Genomic DNA, 27,361 nt, shown 5'->3' with positions numbered 1-27,361 from the left:
GATCAACGTCTCTGTTGGGATTTGAGGGAAACCCAATCGATAAAATATACTTATTTCCCTCTCAAGCGCGGAATCCATTGGCAGACGCAGGAGAAAGCCAGGGGAGGATCAGCATGTCACCTTTATGGCTGATGAACTGATTGGAAGGTAGATCTGAATACACTCTGCAGCTAAGGACAGAGAGGGAAAGAGCACGAGAGAGGACAGAGAGAGGGTGCGGGGAGTGACGGAGCCCCGTCAGCTCCTGCTGAGCTCACAAGCAGCCTCCTCTGGGAGTGCACAAGGGACTGCGAGAGGGAGAAGGGTCCTCTGGTCCTGGGACCTTCCAGTGTCACCTGGAAGTGTCTGGTCCAACTCTCAGAAGTGCTGCTGCAAACTTGGGGCAGGGGGTCCCTCTGAGTTCTAACACATCCTCCGGGTTAGCTAGTCATTAGGTCTGGTGGAAGTTGCCCCCCATGGCTGAAACTTCTCTGTGACTCCTGTTGCCCTTAGGTTCCCAAACGAATCCTTTGCCAAGGCCTGCACCTGTCCAAGGGCATCTCACCAATGCTCCCACTTCTGTCCCTCTCATATGCCACCCCTTCCCAGGACTCCTATACAAAGCCCCAGGACCTTTGCACTTGCTCCCCTGCTGATGGAAGGGCTCTTCCTCAGACTTCTGGCTCCTTGTCCTGTAAGTCTAAACCCAAACATCGTCCCACAGAGAGCCTCTGCCTGCCCATCCCGAGTGCCCTCCAGTTTTCCTCTCATTGATTTTCTTCAGAGTGCTTGAAGAAAGTCCAAAAATTGATCTGATGTGTTTATTCATTGACTTCTTTGTTGTCTCTCCTTCCCTCCCTGGAATGCGGGGATCAGGGACCTTGCTGTATCCCTAGCACCAGAGCAGTCGCTGGTTTGTTGCTGGCATAAAATTTACATAAATATTTATTGAATGCATACATCAATTCATGACTGCGTGAACACAGGAGAGAAGGATTAGACTGGAGGGATTTGATCATCAAGGTGACAGTGGGCCCAGAGGCTCTCCCTCCTTTTCCAAAAATCAGGGTCCCCGTGCCCAGCTGAGTAGACCTGGAAAGCCAGCCCTGCTCCGGATTCCCTGCCTGATTTCCCTCTTCCCCATGACTCTCAGGACCTTGTGGTCATTAGGGGCTGGCCGACTCCCACCCTCCCCTCCTCTTCTCTATAAAGAACTATTATGGACTTGATTTCCAGCAGGGGGCGCTACACATGGTCATCAGAATTCTGACTTAGTCCCCCACATTCCCATAATTCATCACACAGGAAACCAGAGAGCACTGGCCCCAGGGCTCTTTCTAGAGAGGAGAGGTGCAGCCCCAGCTGCTGCCCACCAAGGGCCCACAGTTCCGATGGAAAACAAGACAGCCCGCGGGAACCACTGCATAGTGACAGGGTCTAGTTAGCACTGTGGTGTTGGGGGGACCTTCAAGGAAGGGAAACTAAAGGGGTCGGGTAGAGACTAGAGGGAGAATGGAGGAAGCTGGGTTTATGGAACAATGTATTAGTCACCTATTGCTGTGTAACAAGTTGCCACAAACCTAGTGGGCTAAATGTGAGGGGGAAAGGTACAGTCATACATGCTGGTGGGACTGCAGATTGGTGCAACCACTCTGGAAAGGATTACAGAGATACCTCAGAAACCTTGGAATGGAGTCACCATTTGTCCTAACTATCCCACTCCTCGGTCTATACCCAAAATCAGCTTACTACAGTGACACAGTCACATCAATGTTTATAGCAGCTCACTTCACAATAGCCAAACTATGGAATCAACTTAGATGCCCTTCAACAGGTGAATGGATAAAGAAAATGTGCTACATATACATAATGAAATATTACTCAGCCTTAAAGTTGAAGAAATTATGGCATGTGCAGGCAAATGGATAGAGCTGGAGAATCTCATGCTAAGCAAAATAATTCAATCCCCAAAAGGCAAAGGCTGAATGTTTTCTCTGACAGGCGAATGCTAATTCACAATAAGAGGGGCGGGGTGGCTAGGGAAAAATAGAGGAACTTTGGATTAGGCAGAGGGCAGTGAGGGGACAGGATGGCATATGGGATTAGGGAGGATAATAGAATGAATTAGACATTATTACCCCTGTGGACATACATGACTACACAACCAGTGTGATTCTACATCATGTACAACCAGAAGAATGAGAAGTTATACTCCATTTATGTATGATGTATCAAAATACATTCTACTGTCATGTATAACTTATTAGAATTTTTAAAAATATCTGCTTATATTGTTTAAACATTTACATGTGTAAACATATACAGCTTCTGCAGGTCAGAGGTCCAGTAACAGCTGGATTCAGCTGCAAACAAGGTGTCCAATAGGACTGGGTTCTCAGCTGGTGGCTCAACTGGGGCAGGATCCATGCCCCATTTGTGTGGTTGCTGCAGCATCTAGAATTCTGGCCGTTGCAGGGCTGAGTGCTTCTTCATTTTTTTTCTTTTTCTTTTTTTTTTCCCCTGGATGTAGACCTGAGGCTGCCTTTGGCTGCTAGAGATTCGTCCCTGCAATTTCTTGCTACGTGGGTTTCCTAAAGTCAGCTGCTTATTTCACTGAACCACAAGGAGAATCTCTGGGCAGACTGGCTAGTGAGATGGGGTATTACATACCATTACATAACCAGGGAAGTGACATCCCTCTCCTTTGCTAGGCTCTATTGATTAAAAGTTAGGTGAAAAGTTCTGCCCACATTTAATGGGAAGGGGTCAAACAATGGTGTAGACACCAGATGGGGGAATCATGGAACTGCCACCCTAGAGGGTATCAACCACGGTACCTATCAGGTGTTCAGGACTGTGCCAAATACGCTTACATATTCACCAAAATGGCCTGCAAGGCAGGTGTCATCCCATTGCACAGATGAGAAGCTAAAGTCTCAGAGCAATGCACATTGGCCCAAGGTCCTGCCAGTGTGAAGACTGGAACAAACATCAAGTGAACTTGGGCCCAGTTGAGACCAAAGGCTCAGCATCCTTGTAGTGGGGAGCAGAGGCCTGAGAGAGGAAGGGCAGGGAGTAGCTAGAGGAGGGCTAGAGTGCCCCAGGAGACCTGAGACCACAGGAAACGAAGGGGGTAAAGTGCATTTTGAGAAAGAAAACAGAGCACTTAAGTCTGATGATCTCTATTTACTCAATGAAGCAGAAAATGAGGGTGTCTCCTGAGAGGGTGGAGGATGGGCTGGAGGGGAAGCAGAACTGAGTTGGCACAGCAGTTGGGGGGTGATGGGGAGCAAGAGCTTTGCCAGCCCAGGACACATTGCCAAGAGAGTAGGCTGCTTCTGCCGTGGAGACTTCAGGGTGGGGTCAGGAGTGGTCCCCACTCCCTCCCAGCATTCACTCTCCTCGTTGTGCCTTGGAGTGCTGTGATTCAGGCCAAGTCCATCTCTGTCACTGGAAGGAAAGTTCTCGCAGGACAGGGACCTAACAGCAGTCCACGTGGCGCCTCCCCATGCCCAACACGGGACCTGGCACTTGAGAAGCCTCCCTAACCAGCCTGATTCCAGACAATAAATTTCTAAATCGTTCTTGTTTTACCTCTCATCCCTTATGGCTCACGCAATTCTAAAAGACATTTTGAAACTATGTATTTTTACTTTTATTTTGGAAGTCAATGTTCAAACGGTGCCGTGGAGTAGAAAGTGGGGTTAGGCATGGCATCGGGGAAGTATGCCACATACCTAACTCGGGGACAGAAAATCAGCTCAGCATCTGAGACCAGCCTTTGTGATATCAGGAAGTCAAAAGAACCATTTCACAATATTCTGTTTCAATCTACTTTGATTGGAATGAAACGTTACCCACAGTGTATTGTGGCCTGGGGAAAAAAAAAATCCAGTTACTCTTCAGACACTTGTAGTACCATCCTGCTCCCGTCAAATTACCGTCAAGAAGCAGAAAACCTAACTCATGCCATCCTAGGTTCAAAAGAGAGAAACATTCAGTTGCATCTTAAGGGTCATGTCCAGGAGGATCGATGCCTAGAGGCTCCATTATTTTGGCCTTGGTCTTAGGCTATTGGGTGGCAATTTGCTGGCAGCTGGCAGCATCTCTGGGAGCACCACCCTTCCCAGGACTCCTACACAAAGCCCTAGATCTGCTCTAATCGGGTCAGCTTGGGTCATATGCCCATGAGTCAGTGTGGCCAGAGTGATTCAGTCCTCTCATCAAGCCTTGGTCCCAGAAGGGAGTCACAAAAGGAAGTTGGGGTGCTGTGTGTGATGGAGAGGAGGAGTGGGCGCCAGGGGATTATATATTCAACATGCTCCGGGTCTGGGAGCTGTAGTCAGGGACCTCATTTTATTTTGCCCAATCAGCCTCTCTTGGGTTGGTGGTAGAGTGGTGAGCATAGCTGCCTTCCAATCAGCCTCTCTTCTCATCCTAACTAGGGACACCCCTGGGGTTTCATCCTGGCCCACTAAGGGAAGCTAAGTCTTGTTGGAGACTTGGTATCCAGAAGGACTGGAGGAACCCTGGGTCTGAAGTCCAGCTGCCTAACCTTTGCTGGACTTGGTGCCACCATGGGGTGCACTCCTGTTGACAGTCTTGTCATGTTTCTCTGATGGGACCTGGAGTGGAACCATGAGCTGTGCTCCAGCTTGTCACCCCCACCACCAGAGCTGGGTCTGGTAGTCTTCCCACACCTGACCCCAACCCAGTGGGAACCTGGGGCTCCTGCCTCGTGACTCTGACCTTCACATCTCTGCTCCACATCATTTACACATTGCTGCCACCTGTTCTCCAAGCCACCGCCCAGCCCCCACCCCCCAGTCCCAACCTCTCTCCAAAGCCACTCAATTCCCCAACACAAGTGGGAACAGCTATTCAAACACCACTCATGAGACCAGGGCCAGGAAGGTAGAGTTCAATGGCACTTTATTTTTTTGGACTGGATGTATCCGTTTTTCCCAACTCAGGTTTGCCTTTCTGCTGGTTCTTAGCCAGGATTTTCTTCATGCCACGGTTTTGCTTCCGATAGACTTCAAGCTCCTCAAAGTACTTCACTCTCAAGAGAGCTGCTTTCTGTTCATATGGCTGCTTTCCCATCTCTGTTGCTGTAGACCACATCTTCCCACTGGCCTTTGCTACCTGCACCACTGACCAGGTGGGGTTCTCCCTCATGAGCTGGGAATAGTGATCTTGGCAGAAGAGCAGGAAGGATGATGGAGGCCGTCTGGGGGCCAGGGGGTCCCGTTTTCTACGTTTTTTCTTCTTGCCAACGAAGTGCAACATTTCTTCCTGATAGCGGGCTTTGTCGAGCTTGGCCAGGGCTTCATATTTGGCCTTTTCATGCTTTGAGATGGATCTCCATTTTTCTGAACACTTTTTAGAGAACTCTTTAAAACCAAGGTAGATATTTGGCTGCTGTTCCTTGAATTTGTTTCTGTAATTCAACAAAAAGTGGATGTAGGAAGAGACGTTCACCTTGGGCTTCAGCTGGACTTCTTTTCCCATGTTCACAAGATCATGCTTTTTTCTGGTTTCAGTACCTTGGACAGCAGAGACTTTTGCGGGCACATCCAGGAGCAATATACAGGGTGCTCCCCTTGTGGTGATTTTTTTTCTCTCTGGGAAGAGCTGCAGTCCCAGGTTGGCCTTTTCAGTGGTGGTCCTATTGTTGGGTCAGAGGAAGAGAATTGTGACGTCACTCGCAAGCGGGCCAATCCTGGCCCGCACTTGCGTGCATTTGCATACACGGGCTCTGATTGGTTGGTTCCACAAGGGTCATTTTTCATCTCTCCAGAGCGATTGATGGTTTATCCAAAGCAAGGGATGGAGCTGCGGATTCCTCTGGGAACAATCCTCCTTGGCTTCCTGGAGGCAGAGGGTTTTTCCTCTGCTTTGAGGGCTTTAAATCTCTTGGGTGTAGTAACCAGGGTCTGCCTCCCTCACTGTAAGAGTGTCAGGATGCCGCATCATCCCTTCCAAAGACGGGCTGGAAATAATGAACAGGAGGGGGTGGACGGCCCCCGAGCTGTCATGATAAAATGTGAAGTCTTTCTGTTTGCCTTGAACAGTGGCAGCTCCTGCTGTACAAAGGGTTTAGTAGTAACTCTAAAAATAATCGGCTATGACAGGTGTGACTCTGTTCCTGTCAGGACAAAGTTGTCTAATTTAAAACCTGAGCACTCCGGCTATGAGTCTGAACTCTTCATTTCTCTGAAGAAATTTGAGGGGAAAGAGGGAGGAGAAACTTGTGGTTTTATTAATTACCCTCAAGTCCATGAGAATGCAGTAGCATTCTTGACACCTCGGAAGCCTCCCCACGGTCCCAGGCAGGGTCCCCCCCCAACCCCCGTTCCTTATCATTAGAGCACAAAGCTCTAACTGCCACACTCAAACTAGTTGGCTTCTGTCTTTTTAAAGAATATTTCAGGAAGCTTCCAGTTGGAAGAAAAAGACAAGAAAAGTGTTGTTTGCTGACCTTCAGACCCTGCTCTGTACTTGCTTACTGTGGAATTGGATTTAATACAACTCTGTGGTTGGTGATAGTGTCATATTTATAGGATGAGAAAACTGAGTTTCATTGACATGAGAAATAACAAGTTCAAGGTCAAGACAGCTATTAACAGCTGGGAGTGTGGATTTTGACTGGCACTGTCTATCAAGCCTATGCTTCATCCTGCCTGCCCAGAGCTGTATCCTGGGGGTCCAGGGTCCAGATATGTGGTCTCCGCTGCCGAACCTGACAAGGAAACTTGCCTACAACCACATTACAATTTGCATTTTTGCCAAATCCATTCTTAGAACTCTATGATTAATTTCAATTTTTTGGCCTCCATTTAAAAAAAAAAAAGAAAATGATTGGAGTCCCCAGTCTTGAATTCTGGCCCCAGTTCTGCTGCAGGTGGTCATGCTGCCTAAGCCATGCCCTTCCTCCCTGTGAGCCTAGGTTTCTCATAAACTAAGCTTTTGAACTCACCAGGGAAGCCCCTCCAGATGACATGCTACAGTTTTGTCATCTCAGACGCCAGTGGAGGAAATCTGCATGTGTGTATGTGTGTGTTGGCATCAGGGGTAGAGAGTGGGGATCTGGCCAATAAAGCAGATTTTTCTGGGGATATTTACCAGCCTGGTTAGCTTTTTTCACTCTTCTTCTTTCTCCCAAGGGGCCAGAGACCGGCTCACCTGTTTGTTGGGCTTGAGCTGGCTGCAGAGATAAATGGGATTCTTCCTGAAATCCAAAGATGGGACGTGAGGCAGAACTTTAGCTAAAGTTGACACAGATTAATCAGACTGCTTAGGCACGTATACACATATGCACATGCAGGCATGCGTGTGCATGTGCACGCGCACACGTGCACACCACACAGAACAGTTTGTCTATGCTTCTGTGCGTAACTTCCTACCCCTCTCGTGAGGATACAATCCAGGAATACTAAGCCCATGATAACCATCTGGAGGCTGGCAGATCCAGGAGGAGGCAGTGAGAGTTCAAAGCTGTGGCAACCTGTTAAGCCAAATTACCAACTTGCAAGGGAGATGCGGATGTGCCTCTGTCAGGAGGCTGGGGAATCTGATCCCTAGCTTTCTAAGTCAGTGCCAGGGACACGTGTCAGTCTGCCCCTCCATACTCCCTTTCTACCCTTCTCTATTTGGCTCGATCCTGGGAAGCTGACTCACAGGGGCCATACGAAGACTCCATGCCCTGTGGCCTCCCTTGCAGTTTGACCTATGGGGACCCCATTACATCAGGGATGGAGGAAGGTGAAGTTGGGGTATTCGTGCTGCTGACTCCCTTCCCACAGAGTCACCTGGAGCTGGATGCCTCCCCCAACTGCAAGTCTTTGCTCCTCCTAAGGTGTCGCCTTGAAATGACTCTCCTTTCAGGTTCAGGAATTGCTCCCTTCCCCTGTCCCCTCCTGCCTAGGCTGATCACAGCTAGGCTTCTACTGGCCCTTGAGGACTCTGCCACTTTCATATATCCAGTGACTTTCTTGCACCTAGCCCTCACCCTGTAGATCGTCACTTTATTAAACACTCCTGGAATTATTCTAATTTGAGTCGCCATCTGTTTTCTGCTGACCAAAAGTGCCATGTCACTTGGCTGCCACTGTGCAGGCGTCAGTCCAAACCAGAAGGGTATTGAGCCTCTGGAGAACCAAGTGCCCAAAGTCACACAACCTCGAGTGGCCTGCAGAGTCGATGCCTGCTACTGTGGGAGAGGGACAAGACACCTGGCCTGGAAAGAGTCGTCTGAAGCCTCTGCATTATGAGATGACCCCCAGGCAGGCACAGTGATCTAGAGGGGCAGATAGAGTTTCTGTTGCAAGTACTCAATCTGCCATGGTGGCTCAAAAGCCACCATAGACAATACAAATGACTGTGACTCTGTGCCAATAAAACTATATTTATATAAATAGACTGTAGGCTGGGGCTCACTGTTGGGAGTCCCCCCCCCAAAGACTAACTTCCCTGTCCCTGAGAAGAGCCATCCAATGGTGAGCCCTGCTGGCTCACATGATCCTTACCCACCAATCAGACTAGACTTGCTGGCTCACATGATCCTTATCCACCAATCAGACTAGCCCTGCTGGCTCATATGATTCTTACCCACCAATCAGACTAGCCCTGCTGACTCACATGATCCTTACCCACCAATCAGAAAGCACCCTATGCCAACTGTCAAACCCTTCAACCGTTAAACTGTCATAACTGTCAAACCACCCCCGGCTCTATAAATATGCAGAGCTGTTCCTCAATAACCAGGCATTTTCTCCAACGACGACAAGGCTTGTTCGATCTTTCATTGGTGCCAAGACCCGGGAGGGGGAATGCCTCGCTGCTCGAGGGCCCCCCTCTCTCAAGGCTTGCCGTCCTCGTCCACTCTTTGGAGCGCTGCTACTACTCACACAACGCTGGCTCTTCAGTAGGTGAGCTCCCTATCAGGTATCCAACTTCAGACGGGCTACACAGGGGCTTTTCACTGTGATCATCTGGCAAACCTCTGACGCCCAATCTGGTGGAGAGAACGCACCCCAGCACGACCTTCACGGTCACAGTGGACTCTCTGGAACCCGGTTCATGAGCGGGAGGTCCTGAGAGGTGGAAGAACAGGCACTCCTCTCTCTCTCTCTCTCTCTCTTTCTCTCTCTCTCTCTCTCTTAGCCACCCTTGTCCCTCTCCTGACCTATGGGGGCCTCTTCTTCCCTCCCTGCAGACTCCCCCTTATTAAACTCTGCACACAAGATTGGCCTTACTATCAATTAGACAATCAAAGTCAATGGCCCCCAGGAGGATCCCTAGATCCTGCAATTCTCAGAGAGCTGTTTAACTTCTGCAAACGCTTGAAAAAGTGGAAGGAGTTCCCCTATGTTTGAGGATTTTTCTCTTCTTCATTCTCACCCTGACCTATCTGGCAGATGAATCCACTCCCTACCGACCTCCCCCATCGGCTCCGTCCAGCCCCTTAGGTGCTCCCCCTGACTTGGCTGACACCTTTAGTTCCCCCCAAACTAGGTCCTGCTCCTTAGTCCCACAAACCATGGCCCCCTTAAGAGAGGTTGCTGGACCTGAGGGCATTATCCTGGTACGTATCCTGTTCTCTATGAATGACCTCACGCAACTCGAGCGAAGGTTGGGCTCATTCACCACAGATCCCACCACTTACATAAGAGAGTTTCAGTGGGTCCTCCAGGCTTTAGCCTCACTTATATGTCATTGGCTAATACTCTTCTTCTTGAGGAACATACCAGAGTCTGGGAATTTGCCAGAGCCTATGCAGACGAAACTCACCAAGTTAATCCCAATCACCCTCCGAGGCCACTTGCTGCCCCAGATCAAACTCCCGACTGGGATTATACACAAGCTGACATACAGAGTAGGGACCGATTCTCTGCATGTATTATTGCTGGGCTCAAAAAAGCGGCACATAAGGCTGATAATTTCCAAAAATTACAAGAGACCCCATCGGAATTTCTGGATCGGCTTACGAAAACCCTTCAGCAATAACCTAGATCCCGAAACCCCAGATGGCCGTCATGTCCTTAAGAAATATTTTCTCTTGCAGAGCTACCCCAACATCCGGGCCAAACTAAAAAAGCTCTAACAAGGCCCTGCCACCCCACCCCCCAGACTGAGAAATTTCAGATGCTCGCCCAGGCCCTGCAGGGTGCTTCCTCGGGTCACTGCCCATCACCACAGGTCAACCACCCACACCCGGCACCTGCTTCAAGTGTGGCAAGGAGGGACACTGGGCCAGGGCATGCTCCGCACCACACACTCCATGTACCCCAGGCCCTAAATGTCAACAACAAGATCACTGGGGCTCTGACTATCCTAGATCCCATAGGAAGCCTATGGCCAGGAACCCTCCAACCTTCTGGGCATGGCAATCAAAGATTGATGGAGCCTTGGGTCCTTGTCCCTGGCCATAATGATCAATAGACAGGGACCCAGAGTGCGGATTCAGGTGGATAGGTGCAAGGTTGACTTTCTCCTTGACACTGGAGCTACCTTCTCAGTCCTGACAGAATTCTAGGGGCAAACAGTGCCGTCCACCTCTCCTATTGTCAGGGGAGGAGGAAAGACCATCTATCCAAGAAAGACTCCTCCCCTATTGCCCTGTTCCATAGACAACTTCCCATTCTCTCGGATGTTCCTAGTTATGCCCCAATGTTCAGTTCCTTTGCTCGGTCGAGGTATTTTCTCTAAATTCAATACAGCAATCAACATCTGGGCTCCTGGCATCAGTCAGGCCCCAGAATTGGCCTGTTCATCTTTTCTGGCCCTTTTGGCAGAAGACTGGCCATTCTGCTCCACTTGTGAGGCTGACATGAAACACACCATAGGACCCCTTTCCTACGAACCTGGTTGACCTGATTGTATGGGATACCCACACCCCCTCCACCGTTTCCTGCCCACCAGTAAAGATCCTAATACCTTCCCCAGTCAGGCTCAATACCCCTGTCCACAAAAGCTCTTCTGGGCCTACAACCTATTATTCAGGACCTTCTTAGCAAGAGGTATCTCCGTCCTGCTCATTCCCCTTACAATACTCCTATACTAGCAGTAGAAAAACCCAACAGCTCCTGTCACTTTGTTCAGGACCTACGTCTCATCAACACCTCTCTTGGGCCCATATATCCTTTGATTCCCAGCCCAAACACCCTGCTGTCTCAGATCCCCCACACTGCCACTCACTTCTCGGTCATAGATTTGATTTAAAGGATGCTTTCTTCTCCATTCCTCTTGCCCCCAAATCACAAGATCTTTTTGCCTTTACCTGGACAGATCCCACCACCAGACATTCTCGAACCTGGACTGTTCTTCCTCAGGGCTTTCAAGATAGTCCACGCCTCTTTGGACAAACCTTGGCCCCGACCTCCAATCTTTTCACCCCCAGTGCCCCGAATCTACCCTCTTGCAATATGTTGATTATCGTCCAGCAAATCTCTTTGGCCACCTGCAGGGAGGAAAGCACCCCACCACCTCCCTTGGCAAATTCCTAAAGTCCTAGTCCTTTCACCTTTAAGATTCGGCTGCTAGAGAGACACTTACCCTCCCCTTCCTCTCTCTTGCCCTGCCTCTCCCCTCTTTCCAGCCCTGGAAGTATCCAGCCTCTTCAGAAGGGGTCCCAAAAAGCCAAGGTCTCCCATGGCTTGGGCTCCATTCAGGACAAGAGCTTCAACTGTCAGGATTCGGTGATGATCAATCACTGCAGCTCGACCCTGCCACTTAGGCACTCCTGATTTTTTGATTCTAGCGGGGACTCCCCTTTTGCCAATAAATCAGTTTCCTCCTTCTCTGCATCCTCTTCCCTCCTCCTTACATGGCTAATGTGTCCTCTCTGCTGGTCGACTCTCCCCTATAATGCCTCTTGATCAAATATAGCACCCAGGTCTGGCCCATTTATCCCTTAGACAACCAAAGCAGATGGCCCCTTTTTGGGTCCCTGGATCCCTCCATTCTAAGGGATGGCTACAATTAAATGGGTAGAGATGGCTTATGTCCAGGCTTTCTTCTTGCTCCGATCCAATCCTGCTCTCTGCACCTCTTGCAAACTTCTACAAATTCTTCTAGCCCATCCAAGGGGAGCTCAACAGATGACACAGTTCTCCTACTTTCTTGGCCTTAAAGGGATATCGGGCCTCTCCACAAAAGGCCCAAATAGCATGTAAAGAGGTCTCATATTTCTCAAGGGGAAAAGGCCATTGCAGTTGACAGAAAACAGTTGATTGTGTCTATACCTACACAATTGTGTCTATACCTACACAATAAGACCAAAGATGACATACTCTCCTTCTTGGTTTGCATGGGTACTTCAGGGCCTGGAATTTCTCCCTCCTCACCAGGCCACTATATAATCTGGCCAAGGACCCCCAAGATGAACCCCTACTCTCAGCGGTAGGGAAGCTCTTTAAAAAGGCCCTCCACTGGGCACCCACCCTGCATCTCCCCGACTTCTCCCAACCCTTCACCCTCTATGTACATGAGAAACAGGGACAAAGTCTGGGCATTCTGAGTCAGGAATATGGCCCCACATTTGTACCAGTGGCCTACCTATCCAAACAGCTCAACCCCACCGTTAGGGGCTGGCCCCCATGCCTCAGAGCCCTAGCAGCAGCCCATGACCTCCAGAAAGAAGCACACAAGCTTACCTTTGGCTCCCCACTAACCATCTCATCTCCTCACCATCTAAAGGATTTTCTCACTTACAAGGGGCTACAGTCACTTCCTCCTTCCAGGATTCTACCCCTCCTTGTCTCATTCCTTGACCCTGCCTCCCTCCTCCCATCTTCTCCCTCACAAGATCCTGTCCACAGATGCCTGGAGATATTAGAGACGATTTTACCCTGCCCTACTACCATTTCTGAGGGACCCCTGCCCTCTTATACACAAAGGTGTTAAAGTGGCGGGGTATGCTGTCATTTCCCTCTCATCCATCATAGAAGCAAAACCTCTCCCACCCAATACCACCAACAACAAGCTGAACTCATAGCTGCCACAAGGGCATGCGAGCTAGCAGAGGGAAAAAAAACCTCTCCCTATATAATATGTCTTCCATATCCTGATCTCCCACACTCCAGGCTGCCTTCCCAACTGGGAATAATCCTTTGCAAGGCCCACCAAACTGACACCTCCCTTAATACTATGGGGAATTCCAAGGCCGATCAAGTTGCTTGACCAGCCGCCCTACAGAGCTTTACCTCCTCTCCGCTACTCTTCATTACCACCGGGGATCGGCCCAAAGATCCCCAACAACTCTTCCAGTTTCTTCACTCTCTATTCCATTCTAGTCCAGAGTCTCACTACTTTCCTTCACTCCTTTTTCACCCTTTCCCCACACCATAAGACCCTCCTACAACAGATCACTTCTGCTTGTCAGATCTGCCAGAGAACCAATACCAATACTCCATTAAAACCTAAACCTTTCCCTTCTCATCAGGCCTGCGGTCATATCCTGGCTGCAGACTGGCAGATTGATTTCACCAACATGCCCCGAGTAAAAAACATTTTTATCTTCTTGTATTGGTAGATACTTTTTCGGGATGGGTTGAAGCCTTTCCCACTTCTAACAAATGGGCCTCTACGGTAGTTGATCTGTTGCTTACTCACATAATCCCCCATTTCGGGATGCCTACTTCTATCCAATCAGACAATGGCCCAGAATTCACCTGGCAGATAACTCAGGGACTGGCTCACACGCTATCACTCCCTTGGCATTTCCATTGCCCTTACCACCCCCAGGCTTCCAGAAAGGTTGAAAGGACCAATCAGTCCCTTAGACCCTTACCAAGCTCACCATGGAATTAAGCCTGGACTGGGTAAAGGTGCTCCCCTTGGCTTTATTGTGCATTACAGCCTTGCCCGGACTGCCTACAGAACCCCTACCCATCCCAGAAACCTATGCCCTGCCCTCCTCTTCCATCCACGCTCTGAACTCTGAAGCTATCAAGACTGGCTCCTTCCTGACCCCAGTCTCTTTCAAAACCCCTACCTCCTTAACACCTGGTCAACTTGTTTACTATTGCCCACGGGGGGAAAGCCCCCTCTAAAACCAAAATGGGAGAGTCCTGCTCAGGTGATTATGTGCACTCCCTCGGCAGCCAAACTCAAGCTGTCTAATATCCAACTTATCCCGTGGATTCACATTTCCAGTCTTAAGCCCAGTGCTCCTACACCTTCATCAGAAGAGCCAGTGATCGTCACCTGTCATTAAGTACTTTTGTCATCCCTCCCCACAAGATCCCCTCAAGCTCCACGAATCCTCTCAAGCTCCGCTAATCTCCTCAAGCTCCACCTATCCCGTGTCTCCATTCTTAGCCCAATACCTAATGTTCCCCCTCATTTCTGGCCCCTCTTGGGTCCTCTCTTCACCCTATGTCTGGAGATTCAAAGCAAGTGTCCCTAAGGGCCCCCTCCAGCCAGACCCCCTTCTCCTCCTTACAGACCCCCTACTTGCTTGGATCTGGCTGGTAGTGGGACCGTTGTGTGTTGTCCTTCTGACAAACCACTTAGGTGTCTGGAGCATGATGACCCCTGAATAAGTGTGAACTACCTTTATCATAAGAGAGCACTTTACCGGTTGCCTTCTGGAGGAACATGTGTGTTATGAGATGACCCCCAGGCAGGCACAGTGATCTAGAGGGGCAGACAGTAAATACATTAAGTTTTATGAGCTCTAGAGTTTCTGTTGCAAGTACTCAATCTGCCATGGTGGCTCAAAAGTCACCATAGACAATACAAATGACTGTGACTATGTGCCAATAAAACTATATTTACATAAACAGGCTGTAGGCTGGAGGTCACAAATCTGCTGACCCCTTGCCCAGAGATGTGAGTTTAGTATTTCCAAACATTTCAGTTGTAGTCTGATAAGAAATGCATTTTACATCATGAATCATTTATATATATGCTTATTGTGTATTTAATGCTTACTATGTGATTATGGTATGTGTATCAATTCATTTAATTCTTATAACAACCCTGTGGGCTGCTATTTTTATCCTCAGTGTAAAGATAAAGGCAGCTAAGCACGGAGGTCACACAAACAATAACTTGTACCAAACTCTACTTACTACATGTGTGATAGACTCTCATTTTCTAGTCTATTAGTCTCCGCTACCTTCTTTTGTTATTTGCAATACAATCCACAGACTGATTTCATGACCTACTAATGGAAAAATTCTGCCTGGGCAAGTCCCCTTGGAGACCGTGAGCACCCCTTTCCTTGGTGGCAGTTCCACAAAGTGGACTAGCATGGCCCTTGGAGCCAGACAGAGATGAATTCAAATTCTCTAGCTCTGCCCTTACAGCAGATAATGTGGTCAAGACTAATCCTTTTACAACTGTGTCTGTAGGAAGTAGTGAGGTGGATGATAAAGCCCAGATTTAAATGATGGGAGTAAAAGCAGCTGGCCTGCCTGTCCCCTGCAGCATAGGCTGGAAAAGGACAGTGACTTCAGAATGGGGGAAGCTAAGAGGCACCACCTCAGCCAACTGGTCGAAGGGGAGGGTGGTAGTAACGGGACACCCTGATATCACCACACCCCCACTTTCTCTGATATCACAATAGAACATCTCACCACATGGTGTCCTTCCCCCAGATCCATACCCAGTTCTTAATCCTGAAAAAAACATTGAATAAACTCAATTTCAGGGACAAAACAATCTCTGAGCAACGAAGTCTATATGGTTATTTAGGATGTCTTAAAAGAATCAAGTGACATATAAACACAATTTCTATACTATTTTTGCAACTCTGTTCTTATTTCAAAATAAAGTATTTTTAAAAGAAATCTCCCAGTTGATAGTAATATACACCCAGCATTAAGCCACGCTGCGCTTAATGTCCACCATCTCCAGGAATCTCAGGGTCCGAGTCGACCCTCAGTTGCAACAGCATATGCCTCCCTCACCCTCTCCCTGCACCCCACCCACCACGGTCAAAGGATTTCTCAAATTCAAGGGCATGCAGGCATTGCTTAGCTCTGCAAAGTGCTAGGGCTCAAGTACAACAACCAGAACCAAAGTACCCAGGACAGGCACCTCTTCTTGTCCTCCCTCCTGGAATGGGACTCACTGGTTGAACTTACGCTTTGAGCAAGGTGCCTATGGCTGGTCAGATCATCACCTGCCGATGAGCCACATCCCGGAAACCTGTGAACCTGTTGCCTCCCTTGGCAGAAGGGACTTTGCAGATGAGATTATATCTAGGCCCTTGAGATGGGGAGGTTTGCCTGGCTTCTCCAGGTGGGTCTGTAATTGTCACCTGGTCCTCTGAAGAGGAGGGCAAGAGTGTCCATCCTGCAAGACATGATGACAGATGTAGAGGATCAGAGTCAGAGACTTGAAGGTCCTAAACTGGCTTTGAAAATGGAGAAAGAGAAGCTAAGAATGAAGGTGGTCACTAGAAGCTGGAAGCTTGAACCACCAGAGGGGGAGCCCTGCTGACCCCTCCATCTTGGCCCAGGGATAAATCTGTTTGGGACGTCTCACCTCCAGAAGTGTAAGACAGTAAGTTCAAGTTGCTTAAACCACCTACGTCAGTGGTAATTCACTCAAGCAGCCAGCGTAGGAAATGAGCACATTATCTTTCGTGTGCAGCTGGTGGTCTGCAATTTTTCCCGTGCTATTCCTAACCCCCGCTTACGTTAATAAAGATGAAAAATCTACACCATTGCTTATTGGATTAGATGGGGGGCAGAGAGTAGGATCCACTCAATTTTACACACTCGTCCTCACTCACTTGCTGACTCATTAAGTCACTAATTCCCTCATTCGCTCACCAATTAATTCACTCTTATATTTGCTCAGTTCATTCACTCACATGCGCAACACACATCTCAATAAATAGTTCTGGAGTTGCTGGGGCAGTGTGGCTGCTTCTTCAATGACCAGTGACGAGCAGTTTGAGAGGTGGCTGCAGCATAGGGATGCACATGTACACTGAGGGCTCCGGCACAGGAATGCACACATACACTGAAGGTTCCAGCGTAGGGATGCACATGTACACTGAGGGCTTCCTGCCTATGAGAAGCCAGGCGGGGGCAGGGCAAGGCCATGAGCAGTTAGACCCAGACTCCTTGGCATTGACCTCATGCCAGGAACTGATAATCAAGAGAAACCGTGGTATTTCCATGAAATGGTGATAATGGTTTAGAAGCATCATCTCTGAAAGCTGAGAGAGAGAGAAAGAGAGGTGTCTGTCCCACACCACACAGCAATGAGTGGCTTCAAATTTGGGTTTATTTGACTCCTCAGTTCATGTATTTGGCCTCTACTGAGTCTGGAACTTCCTGACACTGAGGCCAAGGGAGGAAGAAACCAGATGGAACAAGGCCAAGTGCTTCAGGAAGTGGACAGGTGGAAGGAGAATAAATGGCCTAAATCTAAACATTTAAAGGGACTGAAGCAAGTCTTTCCTCACACTGGTTGGTTCTCATTCGTGGAAGATCTAGTCCCTTTGTCTCCTGGTCATGGGATGCTGCAGGTCCAGCAGGTAGACTGACCCATAGAACTTCACCTGCATCTAGAGGTACCCACAGAGCCTGGATCCACTCCAGGGCAGAGGCTGAGCAAAGCTGGGTGTTATGTCACCACCCAGCCCAACGGCCTTGTGGATAGCCAGACAGGAAATGGGACAGATGACCAGGCACAGGAATTGGATCAACATGGAGAGGGGCAGGCAAGACTGGTTACCTCTAGCAAAGTCTAGAATAGGTTTAGGACAAGGCCAAGTCCAGGAGGAATACCCCCACGATTTATGTGAGGACCCAGATCATTCAGCCCATTCCACTGACTCTTCCAACCACGTGGACATCTTGTGACTGGCCTGCATAATATCTCTCCCTTCTTTTGAGAATATTCCTTCTTTTAGAGAACTGTCCCCACGCCAATTGTTATGCTTTGGATAGGAGGTGTCCTCCAGAAGTGAGATACTGCCGTAATTTTTTACAGGTGAAATGATTAGATTATGAGAGTTGTAGTCTAGTCAGTGGATTAATCCATTGATATGGATTAATAGAGTGTTAACTATAGACAGGTAGGGTGTGACTGGAGGAGGTAGGTCCGTTGGGGGGACATGACTAGGGGTTTATATTTCATCTCTGAACACAGTTCTCCCTCTCTCTCCTTCTCTCCTTCCTTGTTCCATGTTGGGACTGCTTCCCTCCACCTCGTCCTTCCACCATGAAATCCTGCTTCACTTTGGCTCCAGAGCTATGGAGTCGGTGTCTAGGGACTGAAGCTCTGAAACCATGAGCCAAAATCTAAACTTGTACTCCTCTGTGTGGCTCTTATTGAGTCTTTTGGCCTCAGTGATAAAAAAGCTAACTGAAACACCAGGCCAGGGCTCCTCCTGAGACCCACGCATTGGCCCCAGGGATGGGCACATCGCCCACCTGAACTGATCAGGGGCCTCCACGGGCTTTCTCTAATGAGAACTAAGATCTTCGGGTTCTCTCTGATGATGGAGGTGAGAGGTGAGTCAGGGACGAGAATGGCCATGGTCCTGGCCTCACATCTGCCGTAGAGAGAATGAGGCCAGCAGAGCATGGCAGGGGTGAGCCCAGAGAGGAACGTGTGGCATTGGCACTCCTGGTTCAAAGCATTGATTTCTTATTTGTTCTTTTAAGATATAATAACAGTAGAGTGTATTTTGACACATTCATGGAAGTTATCTTATTCTAATTGGGATCCCAGTCTTGAGGTGGTGCCTGATGGGGAGGTTCATTGTGGTGAGTTCATCTATGTACATAGGAAAGTTATGCCCAATTTGTTCCTATCCCCTGCCTTTCCCTCCATCCCCCTTTGTCTAATCCAAGGGAGTTAAAATCAGCAAACTACAGTGACACAGCCACATTAATGTTTATAGCAGCTCAATTTATAATAACCAAGCAGTGGAACCAAACTAGATGCCCTTCAACAGATGAATGGATAAAGAAAATGTGGTATATATACACAATGAAATACTACTATGACATTTACTGGTAAATGAATGGAAATAAATAAAATAAGCCAATCCCCCCAAAAACCAAGATGGAATGTTCTCTCTGATATGTGGATGCTAACACCCAATAGGGACGGGGAGGGGATGTGTGCAACTCTGGCACACCCTGAACCTTACAGCACTAATGTGTGTGTCTGGCCCTTGCTCTGGGCAGGTCCTATTCTGGGAGTGTCTGTGTGCTCCTCCCCCTTTACCCTCTTGACAGGGGCCCTGTGGTCGGTGCTACTGTGGTCTTATTAAATGGACAGCAAAACTTGGCCCAAAGCAGGAGGCCTGTTACTGATCCAAAGAGTAAATCCAGAGCTGAGATTGCCGGGCAGGCTCCCCCCATACCCCGGGCTAACCTCTACCTTAAACTGCTTTCCACCCTGTGCAGGAGTCCCTTTGCCCAGAGAGGACTGGGAACATGGCAGTGGACAGCCAGGCAAACACTGGCCTGGCGGCCCCTCCAAAGCCATCTGCAAACATTCCCTTCCCCCTGCATGAGACGCGCTACCCAAATGGCACCTCTGGGGGCCTCTGCAGGGCATGCACTGCCACCTCTCTGCCAGGGCAGCCTCCTTCTCCAAGTCATATCTGCCACTAACAGGGGAAGTTGGTTGGCTGGGGAGCGGGAGCTGGGGGAGGGGCTAAGAGAGGGGACTGGTTGCTCGGGGTACCACAGAGCATGCTGACCTTCCATCCAGCACAGTTCTGTCCCCACTTCTCTGGGGTCTACCCTAGACTTTTCTGGGGTCTGCTTAATCCTTGTCCTCTGGAGGAAGGGTTCAAGGGACTGGTAAGACCCCGCCTCCTCCTCTCAGACCTCAGCAAGGGTGGAAGCCAGCTCACACCTACCAGGCACCTACTGTGTCAGGCACGGTTCTGGACACATGGACAGAAGCACAGTCTTTAGAGGAGCCCCATCACACAGAGAGGAAGCTGAGGCTTCGAGGTGGCCTATCACACGTCCATGCCCACATAGCTGTTAGACGGTGGAGCCTGGATTCAAATACAGGACTGTCCAGTTCCAGAGGCCTGGCCCTCAGCCCTTATCCTTCCTAAACCTATTGCTTCTGTGTCGGGAGCAGACAGGACATGAACTAGACAAGTCTCCATTGAGGCAGAGAAGTGAGCAAGGGAGGGGGTCAGGGTAGAGTTCAAGGTCACCAGGCTGTGAAGGCTGGAGCAGGCCCACAGGACATCACACAAGGGTGAGGAGGCAGCTACCGAAGAGGAAGAAGTGACACTGGGGCCCTTTCCCCAGTGCCCCAGGAAGCCAGCCCCACTGGGCCTTTCCTCATCAAACGTGAGTGCTCGGCCTTTGTGTCCACCAAGTCACCCCAAGTCAGGGGCCCTGATTGGCTCAGTTTGTGTCAGGTGACCACCCTGATCCAATCAGCTTCCGCCCAAAGATCACATAACGGCTGCCCCTTCCAGGATCTGTGGTCGAGGAAGGAAGGCTGATCCTCACAGCCTTCCATTGCTCGGAAAAGAGGGTGAACTGCCTGATGGAAACCTAGAGACACAACAAGGAAGGAGCTGGCAACACTGGCAGGACGCGCCATAAACCAGGCGCCACCAATTCCCACCTTCAGACCTGAAGCCGTCTGTCACTGCCACACCAGGGCTGCCTCCTCTCCTCTGGGCCAGAAGCCCACCGCCCCTCCGTTCTAGGAAAGGAGGGAAAGTGACACGGAGTCACCTCCAGGACTTCCTCCCTGGTCCCCAGGGCAGACACAGCTGGAGCCCCGTCCCCCCCCGCGCTCCCAGGTGCAGACACATGTCCTCCAGAGGGCCAGGCATGGGGAAGGCAGACATCCACCTGCTGTGGTCCCTGCGGACTCCCTGGAGCTCCCCGAGCAGGAAGGAGCTCTGATAATTGGTTGAGTGTATCACGTTTCTTCCGGGAGAAAAGGGACATTTGCCCACAGAGCTTCCCAGGCCCCTCTGCGGCTGCACTGGGGAGGCGCCCACCTCTGAGGAGTGTCCCTGGAGGGGGCAGCAGCAGCTGGGAGAATGGGGAGCAATCCAGGCCGAGGGACTGAGGAGGTGGTGAGGGTGATAGGGCTGGTCCTCCTGAAGGAGGAGGGGTAGCCAGAGGAGGTGCGGGGTGGGCACAGGCGGGCAGAGAGAAGTGGCAGGGAGATGAGTGCTTGCTGTAGGAGACATGGCAAGGTCGAGACTGCTGGGCTTCATACCCAGCTGGGGACAGGGCCTTGGAGGCGCTGAAGTCTTTCCCAAATCTAAGAGCTGAAGACTCGCTGGTCCTTGTCCTTCTGATTGGGGGGGGACCATCGTGAGATGTTGACAGCACCTCACTGCCCGCGTTCATTCCTGCAGTCGACTCACAAGCCTGTATAGGAAGCAGCCTCGGCCCCTCCACCATCGCCGCTCCAGGGACCAGCTGGCGCTCCCTCCCGAGGCTCAGCCCATCACCCTGCCCAGTGCCCACGGTGCCCACGGCGCCCCAGCACCCGCCGCTGCAGCCCACAGCGTCTGTGCGCTCCCGCTCCCGCCAGCTGAGGCTTGCCCTTTCCGAGAATCGGTTGGGTTTGTTGCCAGCTCTGTCAGTGCCAGTCATACTTGTTATTGTAATTATGTGATTTAAATTAAACATCACATAACTGATGAAATACGAGTGTGAGAGGAATCTAGTCGCAGCGATGAAAGCTCCATCGGAGGCTTTGGAGTGACTCCACCCAGGAGCGTCTCGGCAAAGAATTGCTTCCTCAATACTGTACCCCGCTAGAGGAGCCCCCCAGGGACAGGGGAGTCTGGAACAAGGTTCCCTGGGGACCAGCACCATGCCTGGCGCACAGTAGGTACTCAATACATATTTGCTACCTGAAAGACCTGGAGCAAAACTGGAAATGGAGAATGTCGTTACGGTTGTGATGGACACGAGGTAGACACCGTGCGGACCATGTCCAGGGTCGGAGGAAAGGCCTCGATCCTGCGTTACACGATTGTCAATTACATGGATGTTGAAGCCATTTTACGTTACGATGGAACATTTACGCTGTGTTTCGCACTTTTATGATGCCGTACTTGGAAATGAAATTTTAACTCACTAACTCGATCGTCGGTGAGGCTCCTATGGTGGGGCCAGCAACATTTTTTCCTGCAAATATTTTTAGCTTTGCAAGTCATTGTCTCTGGCACAATGACTCAACTCTTCCATCGTGACACCATCCCAGAGCGTGGAAGGTGACTGGGAGCAGAGGGCAGGCCAGAGGCTGTCTCTGCAGCCCGGGTGGGAAGCCACGGGGCTGTGAGGCGTCAGATGGGGAGAGCTGGCCACAACTGCCCTAGGGGCGCAGGGGAGGGTGGGATGTGGGTTGGGTGACGGGGAGGGATGTTCTAAAGAGCAGGTAGAGCTGGGAAGCTTCAGTGTGTCCAGAGCACAGCGACCAACCCCACGTCCACCCCAGGTAGCCTGGAGTTGAGTCTTCATCAGGATCCCAGGCTCCAGGGGCTGCCTGCGTGAAGGTGCGGGCAGGTGCCTCTGGGAAAGAGCCTGGGGAGGCCAAGGGGCCCTTTTCAAAGGCCAGAGCTGAGGGAGCTGTGGCTCCCACTCCTAGGGCCTGGCCTCCTAGAGGTCTACACGAGTTTCTGAAACCCATCTAACATCTTGGGTTGTCTTGGGAAAGGGCTCGTCGTCTCACGTAGAACCCAGGCCCCTGGCTATCGGAAGGTGATCATGGAAATCACTGCTGAGACCAGGTGTCAGCACTGAGATGACAAAGGTTTGCTGCAGGGAGCAGAGGTAGCTTGGCCAGGGGCAGGAGCAGAAACCAGTCTCATAAGGACCTTGGTGCCCTTGGCTGACCACTGACCAAGACCCAAGGGCTTCCCTGCTTGCATCCTGGTGTCCTGTCCAACCCTGGTGGCTGGTGAGAAGGGAAGAGGGCTTGGGAGCACTGAAAGGGCCGCCCTCCCCTGTCTTCCATCCCCCCAGCATCCTCAGGCACGGAGGGGTGGGTGAGCTCAGCGCGAGAATTCAGGAAGCTTCACCCCTGAGTCAGACGTGGGCTGTGTGCATGACTTAGTTGGGGGACATCTCCTGGGGAGGCTCTCGGGGAGCACAGAAACCAGATGCCAATGACCCAGGAGTGGATGCTGCACAGAGAATGGCGCATCACAGCTGGGATCTGAGGTGACAGGATTCTGGGGACTCTGCATGTCCAGGAAGCTCAGAGCCCTTGCACACCCTGGTTTGGCCAGTTCATGAAGGAACCTTGTCCAGAGGCTGCCTGTTTCCAGGGATACCAGGATCTCCTTTCTCTCCAATTCCTTGAGAGTCCCTGTGGGGAGTGTCTCCTAGCACCCCCAAATCCTGACTGCACAAAAAGCTTCTAAGAAGAGATGGACGGCTCCCCGTGCAGTCTGCCCTGAGCCTTCACATTAGCAAGAGAAAGGCTCAGAGCTTTGTGCTGAGGAACTCAGAGCCACCACTTCCCTAATCAGCCACATGCATTAAACAGAGAGCGACTTTTATTTTGATTCTCCCCTAGCCAGATTCCATTAATGAAGCCCCATTTAACGGAAGTCAATTTACCAAAAAGAAAAAAAAATTTGAGTGTAATTGCTTAAATACATTTTATGTTGTACTGCAACAGCAATTTACTGGGCGAACTTGGAATTCCCCAGGCCCCCCATAGTGAAGTTAATGTGGACAGAAAGGTTTGAAGGGGAGAATCTCTCTTTGTGTTTCTCTCCTTTAATTACGATTCTAAGAGGGAGCAAAATTAAAGAGGATCCTGGTGGGGTGGGGAAGAAGGAGGGAAAGAATAGGAACAGAAAGGAATTCAGCCTAAATGCTTCCTCTGCCCTCCCTTCATGTTCGCCCGTAGGTGACACTCTAATGCAGTGGCTCAGTACCTGGGTCTTGAGTGGGTTGGCCTGGGTTCTAATCCCACCTCTGCCATTGAATAGCTGTGTGACCCTGAGGAAGTTTCCTTACCTCTCTCTGCAGCCAGAGGGTGCAGCAGGAAAGGGCACACAGAGCAGCAAGGGTAAAGGCAGAGAAGCTCAGAAGAGCAGCGTGTGTTTCAGGACCAAGCTCTTCTGTTTGACTAGAGAACCGTGTGCACGTGTGTGCACACCTGTGTGTTTGTGCACGCTCAAGATGAAGAGACAGACAGGTGTCAGACCAGGCAGGCCCCACTGAGAAGGTGCCATTTGATCAAAGGCCTGGAGGAAACAAGAGAGTGAGGCAGCTGGAGGTCTGGGAGAAAAGTCAAGAGTAGCAGGCAGCAGGAACAGCATGTGCAAAGGCCCTGAGGCGGGAGCAGGCCTGGCCAGTCTTGAACAGCAAGGAGTCCCACATGGCTGGAGCCTAAAGAAAAAAGAGAATAGAAGAGGAGGAGGCAGGAAAATGGAGAGCAACTGGCTTTTTTTAAGGCCTTGTAGGTCAACTTAAGTTACTCTGAGTTATTAGAGCCACTGAAGACTCACTTTGCTTTGCTTTATTTTCAGTTAACTCTATTAAGTTATAATTTACATAAAATAAAATTGCCCATTGTAAACACACAGTTCTTTGGGGCTTTGACAAAGCTGTACCTACCATATTTTAGTATTTCATTTAAGACATGGAATCTTTCCAGGACCCTCTTGAGCTCCCTCCCAGCCTACCTGCTCCCCTGACCCCCAACACCCCCAACCTCTCTCTGCCCCACCATGAGTCTTTTCCAGTGTCCCCGTGAACGGAGTCACCCTGTGTACCCCCTCCGTCCTCCCAGTGCTCAGCGCGAGGCCGTCCCACACACTGGCAGGTTCTCTCTATTGCAGGAATTTGAGCAAAGTCTGACACCATCTCGGTGGCTGAGTTTGCTGAGGGTCCTGCCTATTGATTCTTGGTCAGAGTCAAGAAAACTCTCTCGGATGCTCAGCACGGAAGCCTGCAGAGGCAGTGGGGGCGGGGTGGCAGGACAGAGGAAAGATGCTCAGGGTCCTGGGAGGTTGACCTTGGAAATGAACACCCTGGAGAATTCCTGAGAGCCTGAAAGGTGTGGGAGAGACTGGAGGTGGGAGACGCTCCCAGGGTTTCTCAAGTTAAAGCCACCTGGTGAAAGCCATCGCCTGGTCCCAGGAGCTGGGGAAGTCCTGCTGATTCCCAGTTACAATCTCCCTCATTAGTCTCACCTTGCTCTTGAGACCCCAGCACCCCACCCCCACCCCACCTCATTCCATTTGGCAGTAAAGAGCCTTTGGTTCTGAATTATTCAGGAAAATTCTCCTATTTCTACTTCCTGTTTGCAAATCGCCTCCAAGCTTTGCCATTGAGATAGAATTGGATTTGGCCTGGGGGGGGGGGAAAAGAAGCCCACAATATCATTTGTGGTTCCTTAGAAAACTTAAATGACTCACCCTGTAATAAACTATTTTAAATGGGATCCGGTGAAATACAGTAATTGGTTTCTATAATAGTTCTCACCCTAGCACTATGGGTTATATTCCTAGAGTTTGGTGTGTGTCAGCGTTTTCATTATAGTAACAATTCAGTTTTGCAGGGTGTGAAACTCCTTGGTGAAGTCTTTTGTTTACTACATATTTATGAAGATCCACTTGGCCAGACCTCTGCCTCCTGCTCCTCCAGATCCTCTCCCTGGCTTTCTCTACCCTGCTCCATGCGTGGGGAGATGGGCCTGTGGGAAAACCTCAGAATTACCCCCTTTTCCCTGTGGCTTTCAATTAGACTAGATCAACAGGAGCATCAGCAATAGATTTGAGGAGGAAAGAGTGAGTGAGTTCACTCTTTGCTCCCTCCTGATGGGGTTTTCCTACACCTGTTGTAGCCCACTGAAGACCTGGGTGCTGTGCAGAGTTTTGCCATGTCGCCCTGTGTCCCCTGTGTTGGGGCTATTTCTTCTTCTCTCTATTCCAGGAAGAGGAGTCCCCCAGGATATTGTGCCCAATCTGGTGGTTTCTCTACAGCCTGCCCTCATCTTTGAGTCATTCATCAGACCCCTGGAGTCACTCCTGTGACAGTGCCACCTGCTTTCTGCTGGACCCTGAGCTGCCTAGTGTTAGGTTTGACGTGGGGACCAAGACAAAGAATCAAACAGCAGCCGGTGGTACTGGAGTTTGCTCCCACCAGGGGTGCAGCCACTGGATCCTTGATGATGGTCCTCACTTTAAAGACGAGGTCCCTGAGTCTCAGAGGGTTTAGGTGATTTCTCTAAGGTCACACAGCAAATTCCTGCAGGACCTGAGCTGCCTCCCCCTGGGCTCTGCGGACCCTTTTGCGGGATGATCCCAGGGAGACACACACCCGAGGAACTGGATGAGAATTTAATTAAGTTGCTGTGGCAGCAGAGAGGACTGGAAGGCAAAAATAAGGGCGTGAGCTCATGTGTGCCAGACTGGGGGCCAGACGCCTGCCCTTTCGCTGTCTCCACCCATCCCACCGGCTCTGGGGCAGGTGCTGTTCTCATCTTCAGAGAGATTAAGGAGCAGGTCCCAGGTCACACAGGGGAAGCTGGATCTGAGCAGACATCTGTGTGCCTTCAAAGCCAGGAGGGGGAGGAAGGCTTCGAAGGGGCCCCTGGGGTCCTCTCAGGTGTGTGGACAATGCAGGAGGAGGGTCCCAGACCTCGGGGGTTTACTCCAGGCAGAAAAGGGACGGAGATCCAGAAGAAGGAAGGGCGTGGAATGTGCGAGGTAGTGCTGACCCTCTGCTCCCGGCCTGAAGGGTCAGTCCCCTGCTCTGGGCATCTCAGGGACCCTGGGGAAATGAGTCCTTGGAGATGTGGTAGAGACCCTCAGGCCCCAGGCCCCTGGGGGGCCACCTGGGACTGTGCAGCAGCCTGCGGCTCCTCCCGGGCTGGGCTGAGCCTGGCAGGCCAGGAGGAGAGGGCCACTCCTGGATGCCTGCCCCATCCTGCCTGGCTCTATCCCTGACCTGCTATGTCCTGTTCCCACAGGTTCACTGGAGCCAGCCTCCCGGCTCCTGTCATCAGCAGCAAGAACTGGCTGCGGCTGCACTTCACAGCAGATGGCAACCACCGGCAGCGCGGCTTCAGCGCCCAGTATCAAGGTAGGCAGGGCCCGGGCCGCTGGCCTCCTCCCCCTGACAGTCTGTACTGGGCCTCACCCTGCCCCCAAACTGGGTCCATGGACTGTCCCCTCATCTCTGCATCTCACGCCTCTGCCCTTGGGGACTTGTGCATCAGGGAGCGACACTTTCTGAATAAGGTAACCCGTGCTGTCCCTCTTCAGGCCAGGGTAATGGGGACTTTAATACTAATGCCACGTAGGAGCCAGAAACAGTGCAGGCCCCCGACAGGCATCTTCTCATTTGATCCTCAGCATTACATGGCCAGGTAGGTACGGTCCCCTGACTTGGGAAAAGGGAGCTGAGAAGCTCAGCCAATCCCCAAGGCCACCTGA

General features: G+C 50.7%; 2 protein-coding genes across 7 annotated transcripts in view; one reads left to right on the top strand and one right to left on the bottom strand.

Annotated features, from left to right (window-relative positions):
- Csmd2 (CUB and Sushi multiple domains 2) overlaps nt 1–27,361 on the top strand; it is a 542,274-nt gene that overhangs the window by 231,754 nt on the left and 283,159 nt on the right. For all 6 annotated transcript variants that reach the window (XM_078025879.1, XM_078025878.1, XM_078025877.1 and 3 more), the window contains exon 6: nt 26,896–27,008. In XM_078025879.1, the coding sequence (XP_077882005.1) occupies nt 26,896–27,008 (113 nt within the window). The remainder of the gene's footprint in view (nt 1–26,895; nt 27,009–27,361) is intronic.
- Nucleotides 4,912–5,765, bottom strand: Hmgb4 (high mobility group box 4). Its single transcript, XM_005318017.3, has one exon. It carries the CDS (start codon nt 5,488–5,490, stop codon nt 4,912–4,914), a length of 579 nt encoding a protein of 192 aa, XP_005318074.1. The 5' UTR covers nt 5,491–5,765.

This window comes from Ictidomys tridecemlineatus, chromosome 11, assembly GCF_052094955.1.
Source record: "Ictidomys tridecemlineatus isolate mIctTri1 chromosome 11, mIctTri1.hap1, whole genome shotgun sequence".
Taxonomy (NCBI): domain Eukaryota; kingdom Metazoa; phylum Chordata; class Mammalia; order Rodentia; family Sciuridae; genus Ictidomys; species Ictidomys tridecemlineatus.
This window is presented reverse-complemented; position numbering and strand designations above follow the sequence as displayed.

Excerpts from the sequence above, each read along its gene's own strand:
- Hmgb4 (XM_005318017.3), bottom strand. The coding sequence starts at position 5,490 with ATGGGAAAAGAAGTCCAGCTGAAGCCCAAGGTGAACGTCTCTTCCTAC.